The sequence below is a fragment of the Octopus sinensis genome, linkage group LG2, assembly GCF_006345805.1.
Source record: "Octopus sinensis linkage group LG2, ASM634580v1, whole genome shotgun sequence".
NCBI classification, from domain to species: Eukaryota; Metazoa; Mollusca; class Cephalopoda; order Octopoda; family Octopodidae; genus Octopus; species Octopus sinensis.
In genome coordinates, this window is record NC_042998.1 from 196,402,854 (window position 1) to 196,416,165 (window position 13,312).

General features: G+C 39.1%; 1 protein-coding gene across 1 annotated transcript; it reads right to left on the minus strand.

The window, feature by feature from the left end:
- Nucleotides 1–347: 347 nt before the first annotated feature.
- LOC115232628 (transcription initiation factor TFIID subunit 12) lies at nucleotides 348–11,972 on the minus strand. The gene is made up of 5 exons (XM_029802622.2): nucleotides 11,605–11,972; nucleotides 9,100–9,343; nucleotides 6,360–6,474; nucleotides 3,937–4,025; nucleotides 348–1,093 (listed from the first exon to the last, which is right to left on the minus strand). Exons 2-5 carry the CDS (start codon nucleotides 9,328–9,330, stop codon nucleotides 1,055–1,057), a joined length of 474 nt encoding a protein of 157 aa, XP_029658482.1. The 5' UTR covers nucleotides 9,331–9,343; nucleotides 11,605–11,972; the 3' UTR covers nucleotides 348–1,054.
- Nucleotides 11,973–13,312: the final 1,340 nt, after the last annotated feature.

A 13,312-nucleotide genomic window follows, 5' to 3' on the forward strand; every position in this document is an offset into this window, starting at 1 on the left:
GGATTTTTACAGCTGGATGCTCTTCCTAACGCCAACCACTCCAAGAATGTAGTGGGTGCTTTTTACGTGCCACCGGCGCAGGAACCAGTCAGGGGGCACTGGCATCAGATATCATCATCATCATATAGATATATAAACATTAGAAACAATTTTATAGTTAGAAAAAAAATCCAAAGAAGCTTGCTTTCCAACCTTGTGTTCTCAGGTTCAGTTCCAGGCAATAGTAGAAGACACTTGCCCAAGGTGCCACGCAGTGGGACAGAACCCAGGACCATGTGATTGGAAAGGAAACTTCTTAAATTTCTCCCCGTAAAAATGTTTGGATAAAATAAACTCTCAAAATGGTATTGGGTTGTATTTTTGAGGAAGTTTTTTAATGTTTTAATTGATGGTTTGTTTTCTATATTTTTGATGTCAGAAGAGAATTATGAAACAGAAGAGAGAAGTGGAGAATATCGTTTTGAAATGAGCGATAAAAAGGGTATAAATATAGCATCATATATTGCTGCCGAAACAGGTTGAAAGGAAGAGGTCTGAGGTGATACAATGCACAGAAAAGTGTGGTGGGTGTGTGTGTGTATGAATTTGTATGCAGTTGTGTAAATGTATAGGCTTGTGTGTGTGTGTGTGTGTGTGTGTGTGTAACCTAATTAGAATGTAGAATGCATCAATGAGTGCAAAGTATCCATAGCAACAGAGAGACTCTTTACCTAATTCAGGATGTTTTTGTCCATAAATTAAATAAAACAGGCATCATTAATTTAAATATCATAGTTGGCAATATTTATATAAATGGCCACAAAATTGACCAAGGGTCAACCAGCAGCACCATCTGCAGTCTGCTACAGATGTCAGCTGATCAAAGACCATCATTATCATCATCATCACGTAAGTACCAGTTGTGTGGTGCTAAGATAACTTGCTTCTCGTAAAACATCCACAGGAAGTGATTGTGTTCAACCACGTTTAGTACAGTGGATGTGAGAGAGATTGGGGAGACGGGCCACTTGAATTCAGCAGTCCACTTTTGCTACGATGACGTCTCTATCACATATTAGTATTTCTTCAACGTTTTCTTGATCAAAGCCATTCTCTGCAAAACAAACAAAAAATACAAGGTAAATAGAATGCAATTATATCAGGTACACGACCCCTTTTCTGGCAACTAGCTAATCATCATCATCATCATCATCATCATTATTGTCGTTTAACCAGCGTCGCCTTACTGGCACTTGTGTCCGTGCTAGTAGGGTGCCAAGAGCACCATCCGAGCGTGATCGTTGCCAGAGCAGCCAACTGGCTTCCGTGCAGGTGGCACGTAAAAGGGCACCATTTGAGCGTGATCATTACCAACATCGCTTCACTGGCACCCGTGCCGGTGGCTGGTGTAAAAAGATTCGAGCGAGGTCATTGCCAGTACCACCTGACTGGCCCCCGTGCCAGTGGCATGTAAAAAGCACCCGCTACACTCTCGGGAGTAGTTGGTGCTAGGAAGGGCATCCAGCTGTAGAAACTCTGCCAGATCAAGATTGGAGCCTGGTGCAGCCATCTGGTTTGCCAGCCCTCAGTCAAAATCGTCCAACCCATGCTAGCATGGAAAGCGGACGTTAAACGATAAATGATGATTTGACTGAGGGCTGGCAAACCAGATCCCAATCTGATCTGGCAAAGTTTCTACAGCTGGATGCCCTTCCTAGCACCAACCACTCCGAGAGTGTAGCGGGTGCTTTTTACATGCCATCAGCACAAGGGCCAGTCAGGCAGTTTTGGCAACGACCACGCAGATGTTAAACGACGATGATGATGATGATATAATGGCTTTAAATCTTCTGACTCTCGACCATATGGTTCCGAGTTCAATCCCACTAAATGGCATCTTGGGCAGGTATTTTCTACTATAGCCCTAGGCCATGTGAGTGGATTCGACAGATGAAGACTGAAAGAAGCCTGTTGTAGATATATCATCATCATCATCGTTTAACATCCGTTTTCCACACTGTCAAAGGTTGGACAGTTCGACTGGGGTCTGGGAAGCCAAGAGGCTGCACCACATCCCAATCTGATGTATTTATATATATCTATGTGTGTGTTTGTTACCAACCAATACCAGAAAAATGGTGTTGGTTTGTTTACATCCCCCATAACACAGTAGTGTGGCAAAAGAGAGCAATAGGATAAGTACCAGGCTTTAGAATAAAAAAATACTGGGACCAATTTGAAGACTGTGCCCCAGCATGGCCATAGTCTGTTGAATGAAACAAGTAGAAGAGAAGGCTAAGAAGTTTTGGGAATTAGGTAAGTTAACTACATTGACCCCAGTGTTTTGAAGCTATCTAATTGACCCTGATAGAATAAAAAAAAGGTGACCTCGGCAGAATTTGAACCCAGAAGAAATGCCACGAAGCATTTTGTCCATCACAATAACGATTCTGTCGATGGTGAGCTGGCAGAATGTAAAAGAGATTCTGAACATTAAAATGGACATCTTAACTGAAGGCATAGTTTAAGTCATTGGACTGTGGCCATGCTGGAGCACTGCCTTCAAGAATTTTTAATCAGATGAATCAACCCCAGCACTTACTATTTTAAGGCTGGTACTTATTCTATCGGTCTCTTTTGCCAAACTGCTAAGTTTCGAGGACATAAACACACCAACACTGGTTGTCAAGCAATAGTGAAGGACAAACAGACACAAAGACACATGCATAAATACACACACACACACGTGTATATATATATATATATATATATATATCATTGTTTAATGTCCGCCTTCCATGCTGACATAGGTGGGATGGTTTGACAAGAGCCAGCCAGGCAGAAGCCTGCACCAGACTTCTGTAACTGTTTTGGAAGGATTTTTACAGCTGGATGCTCTTCCTAACGCCAACCACTCCAAGAATGTAGTGGGTGCTTTTAAGTGCCACCGGCGCAGGAACCAGTCAGGGGGCACTGACATCAGATATCATCATCATCATATATATATATATAATGTGTGTGTGGAGGCGCAATGGCCCAGTGGTTAGGGTGTCGGACTCATGGTTGTAGGATCGCGGTTTCAATTCCCAGACCGGGCGTTGTGAGTGTTTATTGAGCGAAAACAACTAAAAGCTTGATGAGGCTCCAGCAGGGGGTTGGTGGCGATCCCTGCTGTATTCTTTCGCCACAACTTTCTCTCACTCTTCTCTTAGCCAGCGGGGTGGCATCATTTGAAGGCTAAAACAATGCGAAACGCATTGTGACCAGTGATGTGTAGTAACATCTGATAGCCTGGTCGGTCACGGTGATATATATACACACACATATATATATATATACGATGAGCTTCATTCAGTTTGTCAACCAAATCCATTAACAAAGCATTGTTCAGCCTGAGGTTATAGTGGGACTGAAACCCAAGCCATGTGATGAAGTAGCAAACTCCTTACCACACATCCACACCTGCAAGTTTTAAGAACAAAAACATTTTTTATTGTTTGGAAGCCATGGCAACAATCTCCTAAGAAACTGTTCCAGACCCTTCCTGTATTATTAGCAACTGAGTGGGTGAATGAGGCATAATTTCAAGGATTATGTCCGGTTACAACTGGAGCCAGTAGGTCTTAACAGCAGGGATGGTAAGTGTCCCAAAAGAATAACCCTCTTCCCATACAAGGGAAGCGGATCCCTAATCTGGGACACAAGTTGTCACATTCTCTGGCTCCAACTTTGTTGCATTAGCCATAAACTCGGGTATCGCCGTCAGTTGCCATCAAAACCTTAGGTGTCCCTTGGACCCCACACTGCCGATTTCCTCTGCAAAATCGGGATAACTGTAGCCCACCTGAGAAGTGAACCCTACAAGGGCATGGAGAATTGCAGTAAGTTATGTTAGTAAGATGGGGTAGAAATTAAGGGATTTGTTATAAAAAAAATAGAAACAAAAAACGCCCTTACCTGCTTGTGAGCATCAGTGACCACTGCTTTCTTATATGGTCGAAGATCTTCAGAACCAAAACCAGGAACCCACATATTCCAGTTACGTTCTAAAGAGATCAAAACAGACAGTTAAACGTATGGAAAAGAAGTGATTTCTTCCACAAATACATAAAATACTAAATAATCGTTTCTGTTCTAGGCACAGGGCCCGAACTTCTGGTGTAGAGGGCCAGTCGATTACATCGACCCCAGTACGCAACTGGTACTTAATTTATCGACCCTGAAATGATGAAAGGCAAAGTCGACCTCAGCGGAATTTGAACTCAGAACGTAAAGACAGACGAAATACCACTAAGCATTTCGCCCGGTGTGCTAACGTTTCTGCCAGCTCGCTGCCTTAAAATACTAAAATAATAATAGCACAATTTCTCAGTCATCATCACCACTATCATTTTCTAAAACATGTCATATGGCACTACGGATTGATGAAGCCAAATTTCCCAAATACGACGATGTTTAAGTAATTGTGAGCTGTGACCACAAGGTTGATATAGTAGTTACCTCCCCTGAAGTGTTTCACTTCAGAGAGAACTTGCGTCTACATTTTGTATATAACATTTACTTGTTTCAGGATTAGGCAGCGGCCATGCTGGGGCACTCGCCTTGAAGAATTTTTAGTTGAACAAATCGATCACAGTACTTATTTTTTAAAAACCTAGCATCAGTCTCATTTGGCGAACCTCTAAGTTATATATATACCATGGTTCCGGGTTCAGTCCCACTGCGTGGCACCTTGGTTGAGTGTCTTCTACTATAGCCTCGGGCCGACCAAAGCCTTGTGTGTGGATTTGGTAGGCGGAAACTGAAAGAAGCCCGTCGTATATATGTGTGTGTGTATATGTATGTACGTGTGTGTGTGTGTTTGTCCCTCCAACATCGCTTGACAACTGATGCTGGTGTGTTTACGTCTCCGTAACATAGCGGTTCGGCAAAAGATACTGATAGAATAAGTACTAAGCTTACAAAGAATAAGTCCCGGGTAGGATTTCTTCGGCTAAAGGCAGTGCTCCAGCATGGCCACAGTCAAATGACTGAATATATATACAAACACACACATATATATATATATATCATATTTTATTCTTTTACTTGCTTCACTCCATGCTGGAAGACCATCTTTAGTTGAACAAATCGACCCCAGAACTTGTTCTATCGGTCTCTTTTGCAGAACCGCTAAGTCACAGGGGAATAAACACACCAACATTGGTTGTGAAGCAATGGGGAAGGGGGAACAAACACAGATACACAAATACATATATATATATATATATATATATATATACAATTGGCTTCCTTCAGTTTCCGTCTACCAAATCCACTCAAGGCATTGGTTGGCTTGAGGCTATAGTAAAAGACACTTGCCCAAGGTGATATGCAGTGGGACTGAACCTAAAACCATGTGGTTGGGAAGCAAGCTTCTTACCACACAGCCACTCCTATTAATTTCAAATTTTGGCACAGGGCCAGCAATTTCGGGAGTGGGGCTACTTCATAAAATCAACCCCAGTGTTCAACTGGTACAAGTGTTATCAACCCCTAGAAGGGGCATTTGTCTTCTCTTACAAGTGACTTGGGTACCTAGACAGTGCTGGTGCCACAAAAAAGGCACCCAGTACCCTTTGTTAAGTGAATGACATTAGGAAGGACATCCACCCATGGAAACCATGCCAAAACAGACAAGAGAGCTGGTCACATCCCTCTGGCTTGCCAGCTTTTGTTAAACCATTCAGCCCATGCCAGTATGGAAAATGAACATTAAATGACGATGGTAGCATTGGAAATGGACATAAAAAGATGAATATATATGTGTGTGTGTGTGTATATATATATATATATATATATATATAATTTTAAATTTAAAATGAGGGTGAGAAATTAGATATTATTTAATTAACATCGATTTCACACCAGTGGTCTAGCATAAAAAAACTGAAGGTTCAGTAAAATTGTATTATATATATATATTAGAGGGAAACCACTATGTGGACACCCTTATGCTAGAAATAGATCCGCTATGGTCTCCCCACTAAGAAATGTTCTCAAGAAAAATTTAGCAAAACGAATAATCCATATTTTTATTACTTTTTCTTTTGTCTTGCTCAATTACGTTTTGGTTGTTTTGCTAAATTTTTCTTAAGAACATTTCTTAGTGGTGAGACCATAGCAGATCTATTTCTAGCATAAGGGTGTCCACATAGTGATTTCCCTCTAATATACATATATTAATATACATATATATATATATATATATATATATATACACATTCACTTAAAAGCTAAACCCCATGATGTGACAAAATCCACATAACAACGAATGAAAAGTTCGTTTATAATACGCTATGCTCCAATTACGTTCCTCAATAGATTATAAAACAACTTACCCAGGTGTAACTGGACATCCTTCACTTCTAAGACATTAGATTTGCGGTGTTTAGCTATTTGGCACGCATTAGTAACAACATTCTCAATGAAGTCATCGGCTATTTGTAATAAGACCTGAAATGGGAAACCAATTGTCGTATCACTAACAAAGTAGAACAGAAGAAAACGTGCTTAGGGTGAAATTTAAGCTAAGAGATATCAATAATTTTCCTTTATGATTCAATGAGAAGTTCATTTGCAAGGCTTGGATCAATCTGAGACAAAATTTGGCTTTTATTAACAACAGTATTTTTACAGGATGAAAGAAAAACAAAAACCATGAAAAGTATAAAGGGTAAACTTAAGAAAACCTTAACTACCTCACCAAAGAAACAAAGTAAGAGAGATTAAGCAGCAGAAGATGGCAAAGGTGGGGGTGGAGGTAACAGATTGTATATCCCAGAACCGATGTGTGTTTAGCTGCGCCTTGTGGACAGGTTTGCAAAGGCGTTGCCACAAAGACTGACCGGCAACAGACACTGCAGCATCTGCCCCACATCACAGGGCACATTTCTCAGGTGGGCCACATTTATTCCAATTTTGCAGTAGTGCAGGGTCCAAGAATAGCTAGGGTCTCAACTGTAACTGCAGCAAACTGGTAGCAGCTGTATTTGTCTGTTTTTCTCTTCACTGTGTTACGAGCAGCAACGCCTAGGGTTGTGGACAATGCAGTAAGGTTGGAGCTGAAGAACATGTCACAGCAGGTCGCATCCCAGACTAGCAGTATCGCCCGGCGTTGCTCGGGTATGTAAGGGAAATAACTATATAAGCATTTTTAGAGAGTTATAGCCAAAAAATAGCAAAAAAAAATGCATTAAAAATGGGAAAAAAATTATGGTAAATTTTTTTTTAAATCGTTGACTCATCGTAGACATTTTTAGAGAGTTACTTCCCTTATATAATAGCGAAAAAATGCATTAAAATGGAAAAAAAACCATGGTAAATTTTTTTTTAAATCGTAGACTCATCGTAGACGCGCGCTAATACCCAGAAGGGCTCGATATGAATCACGACTATAAGATACCCTGTTTTGGTTACACTGCACCGCAAAATGTGGGAGTAGTTAGGAATCTAAATCGTAGGAGACAGACACACAACTTGACTTTTATATATAAAAATTAGGGATCTGAGATACTTGTCCAAGGTTCTTTGCAGTGTGGAACGATTGATTTGGTGCAGTAGTTTGAATGCAGACAATGTGGCACGGCTAACTGGACATGCAATGTTTTGAAGAGGGTGCATTTTCGTGCTGGAGGAAATGGTTCAGCTGCTGGCTCTCCAGATCCCAGTCAAACCATCCAACCCATGCCAGCATAGAAAACAGACATTAAACAATGATGATCATGATGAATGGTACATGTACAGAAAGGAAAACAGACAGAGAGATTACAATTTACTAAACAAAATTGAGATTTCCCTCTTCCCATACTCTTTACTCTTTCACTTGTTTCAGTCATTTTGACTGCGGCCATACTGGAGCACTGCCTTTAGTCAAGCAAATCGACCCCAGGACTTATTCTTTGTAAGCCTTGTACTTATTCTATCAGTCTCTTTTGCTGAACCGCTAAGTTACGGAGATGTAAACACACCAGCATCGGTTGTCAAGCGATGTTGGGGGCACAAACACACACACACAAACATATACACACAGACACATACATATACATGTATACGACAGGCTTCTTTCAGTTTCCGTCTACCAAATCCACTCACAAGGCTTTGGTCAGCCCGAATCTATAGTAGAAGACACTTGCCCAAGGTGCCACGCAGTGGGACTGAACCCGGAACCATGTGGTTCGTAAGCAAGCTACTTACCACACAGCCACTCCTACGTCTATACTCATACTGATAAATAGAGAGGGAGAGCAAGAGAAATGCTGATTTCAAACTTTGGTACAAGGCCAGGGAGTAAGTTGATTACACTGCCCCCAATTTTTCATTGATACTCCTTTTATCAACTCTGAAAGGATGAAAAGCCAAGGCAACCATAGCAGAATCTGAACTCAGAACATAAAGATGGATGAAATGTTACCAAACATTTTGCCCAGCTTGATGTCTTAAATGTGAGAAAAATGTTGGTTTCAGATTTTGGTACAAAAACAGCAATTTTGGAGGAGGAGATAAGTCAATTATATCAACCCTATTGCTCAACTGGTACATACTGTATCGATCCCAAAAGGATAAAAAGCCAAGTCAACCATATCAGAATTTGAACTCAGGAGGTAAAGATGGATGAAATACCACTAAGCATTTTGCCCAGCAAACTATTCTGCTAGGTCTCTGGCTCCAAAGAGAGATATATTAAAACCTATTTCTTTATTACCCACAAGGGACTAAACACAGAGGAGACAAACAAGGACAGACATAGGTATTAAGTCGACTACATCGACCCCAGTGAGTAACTGGTACTTAATTTATCGACCCCGAAAGGATGAAAGGCAAAGTCGACCTCGGCAGAATTTGAACTCACAACGTAACAGCAGACGAAATACCGCAAAGCATTTCGCCCAGCGTGCTAACGTTTCTGCCAGCTCACCACCTTGAGAAAAATTTAGTTCAGTAGCTTTCCAAACAGATATATCAAAACATCTACAGCCAAGTAAGTCAGCAATGCCAAAACAGCTGAGCCAAAATGCCCCACAGCATCAACAGGGGGGATTGAACCAGGAGCTGTGTGGTTACAAAGCAAACTTCACCTACCTCTTCTACATCTTCATCCAGCTGTTCCAAAGGGTCGACTTCCTTCACAAGTTCCTGGAGTCGTCGTTTGTCAAGGACCTTGCTCTCTGCTGGGGACACAGACATGGCAGGGTTCACCTGACTCGTTGTAATGACAGGTCGAAGACCCGCTGGTTGCTGGTTCAAAGCCATCATCTGACTTGTACTCACAACGGGGCAGTTATTCTCGCCCATTCCAGGTAATTTATTCATTGTGAGGAAAACTCTAGCAAAAATGAAATAAATACAAGAAAAAGAAAATACTTTATCAATATTTCAAACTACAATCACACAAAACTGTGTACAAATAAGAAATTAGCCAAAACCAAATCACTGTCATATATATTAAATATATATATATATATATAAAAATAATAATATTAGGGAGTATAACTCCAAACTTACAGGGAAAGATTCAATTTAGTATTAAATCAAATTCCACAATATAAATATATAATATACTAGCAGTATTGCCTGGCGTTGCTCGGGTTTGTTTCGACCCTTTAGAATTGGAATTTTTGAAAAGTAAAAATGTTGCATTATAGGGATTTTCATAGAAAAAAAGCACCTTTTTGATGTAAATAATCTTTAGTCTTAACATGGTTTGATTTGAATTTTATCTTCTATGGAATGAAGAGCAAGCCTTCTTCTATCATACTCTCAATTTTGGTCAACTTGCACCGCAGGGTCTCGGAGAGGAGATAGTATTAGTTAAAGGCTACCAAACCTGCCATACACAGACATCTTCAGCTTTATATATATATATAAATTAGAGAAAAACCACTATTATGCAATTCACATATATATATGTGTGTGTGTGTGTTAAATAAAATGAGACAACAAAGCCAAGGCTGTGTAGGATTTTCAGGGCATTTATAAAGAGAAAGTTAGTCTTACAGCTGATTCTGGGATATTAGGGATATCCCTTCATCAGAGACGGTATGAGATGGTTAAATAGAGGGAGATATGAGGAGTTATTTTGGAAAAGGAAGCATATATGTATATATACACACACCTTAATGATTATACACATATATTAGAAGATTTGGAGATGATGTACAGGTATTACATATTAGAAGAAATGAGGTGCTCAGAAATCTAAATATAAAACCATCCAGATTTCTGAGTACCTCATTTCTTCTAATATATATATATATATATATATATATCGTTTGTAAAAAAACATAAGTCCGAAAGAAGCACACTCTGAGATGAAGAGCAGTATATCTTAAAAATGGGGAAGGTCGGTTTATGGGATTACCTTAGGTTTCCTGTCCATAAAGTTAAACCCTTTATGGATGGGAAAACTAAGGTAATCCCCCACACCTATATTTTATCTTTTACTTGTTTCGGTCATTAGCTAGTGGCCATGCTGGAACACCGTCTTGAAGAGTCTAGTCGAACAAATTGACCCTTGTATTGATTTTTTAAATACATCTGGCACTTATTCTATCGGTTACATTGCCGAACCGCTAGGTTACCGGAACATTAAGCGGTGGTAGGAACGAGACAGAGACACATACACACACACGTGTGTGAATTTGTGTGTGCGCGCGTGTAAGGGGCTTCCACACAATTTCCGTCTACGAAATTCATTCATAAGGCATTGGTCGACCCTGGGCTATAGTAAAAGACACTTCTCCCAAGGCACCGTGTAGGATTGAACTCGAAACCACGGATGTCTCCACACAAACATATATATATATATATATATATACACAGGGTGTCCCAAAAAAATGTATACACACCTTAAATAATTGTAAATTTGTTATTCTTGTAAGCCTAGTACTATTCTATCGTTCTCTTTTGCCGAACCACTATGTGTATACATTTTTGGGGGACACCCTGTATGTATATATATATATATATATATATATATATATATATATATATACACAGGTGGACTTATCAATATATGCATGAACACACACAGACATCATAGTAAGGAGAGAAGCTCTAATTATTGTAAAGTATTTTCACACTGAATGAACATCGAAAAACAAGAGACAAAACACAAGTTAATAAACGAGGGATATTTCTAGAAAAGCGTGGAGTTGTGTACATTAATCTTTGGTAAAACGACAAACGAGTCACATTTGTAACATATTGTAGGATATTGTCATATAAAAGACAAACTGGGAAACTTTTTGTCTTTAATTTACGGTTTTGGGTCGGAGATTCATAAAAGCATGTTTGAGTGAGGACAACAAAATTATAAATATAATGGTTTTATAATGGAATATAATGTATTTTCTTAAATTTCGTTTTGTTTAGGCACTTCTTTATGTTTCTAAATGTAGTAAAATCATTCAAAAATAGGGAAATTTATAAATAAATAATCCCAAAGGAGATTTTTTTTAATGAAAATAACAACAAAGTTCTGAGGATGGAATGAAGACAGGTGACTTTAGAGGCCATAAACTCAGCCGCAGCGGCTGTTTTAAACAACGAGATCGTTGTTAAGAAGACAGAAATGTGAATATTTACCTTGAGCAAAGAAATAAATGCAGATATTTGCGCAGTAGAAGACAAACGGTGAGAAAACCTCCTCAACAGAATCTCAGCAATTGAGCACTGGTGGCCATGTTGGCGGCCGAGTGGAGAGCGCATGCGCAGCGCTCGCAAATGTCGGCCATTTCTGGGAAAGAGGCAGAAATTCAAATTAACGTCTTTGTTGAAATTTCGTTGTGGTAGCGATCCATCAATAGAAAGGGAAATACCTGTTTATTATAGCTATACGTCCTATATAAAATGTAAATGAGGTTCTCGTTTGGCTACCTGCCTGTGAATAAAGTTAATTTGTTTCTTGGTAGTCGTCTCGTTGACTGATGTCTTTGGACTCCTCAATCCGAAATAATACAACCAACTAAAATATGTCTAGAAAATCGATAAAAATATTTTAGTTATCCTTTAGTTTAGCACTTTATACTCACTTTTTATTTGTCAACACTTATGATAAATATGAATGTGATTGCTAAACTTAAGAATGGCCAAAATTTTTAGAATTAAATTTCTGGCAATTTAATTTGAAAGAAGTATTAGCTTATTATTATTATTATTATTATTGTAATATATAATAAATGTATAATAATAATAATAGTAATAATAATAGTAATGATAATAATAATAATAATAATGATAGTAATAATAGTAATAATAATAATAATAATAATAATGATAATAATAATAATAATAATAATAATAAATGTATAATAATGATAATAATAATAATAATAATAATAATAATAATAGTAATAATAATAATAATAATAATAATAATAATAAATGTATAATAATAATATAAAAATATTCAGACAAATACATAACAAAAGCACCAGGACTTACAAACACATATACAATACAGAAAATTGCACTACTAGGCACTGCACACATCCTACGCAGAACACTTTCCATACAATAACCATCAGAGCATCACAACAAATCACAGCACATACCCAAGGCACACAGAGCTGTGCTCGGTAGTGCTTTGTCGTTTAGAGACAAGTTACACCTTTTCTAACACACTTATAATGACATTCCAACCGGGTCTAACCTATATTTTATTCATATATTTATTTCTTTATTGCCCTTGTTTGTCCCCTCTGTGTTTAGCCCCTTATGGGTAGTAAAGAAATAGGTATTTCGCCTGCCGCTACGTTCTGAGTTCAAATTCCGCCGAGGTCGACTTTGCCTTTCATCCTTTCGGGGTCGATAAATTAAGTACCAGTTACGCACTGGGGTCGATGTAATCGACTTAATCCGTGTGTCTGTCCTTGTTTGTCCCCTCTGTGTTTTGCCACTTGTGGGTAGTAAAGAAATAGGTATTTCGTCTGCCGTTACGTTCTGAGTTCAAATTCCGCCAAGGTCGACTTTGCCTTTCATCCTTTCGGGGTCGATTAAATAAGTACCAGTGACGCACTAAGGTCGATGTAATCGACTTAATCCGTTTGTCTGTCCTTGTTTGTCCTCTCTGTGTTTGGCCCCTTGTGGGTAGTAAAGAAATAGGTATTTCGTCTGCCGTTACGTTCTGAGTTCAAATTCCGCCGAGGTCGACTTTGCCGTTCATCCTTTCGGAGTCGATAAATTAAGTACCAGTTGCGTACTGGGGTCGATCTAAACGACTGGCCCCATCCCCCAAAATTTCGGGCTTGTGCCTAAAGCAGAAAAGAATATGCGCCGCTGAATTTGTGATGCG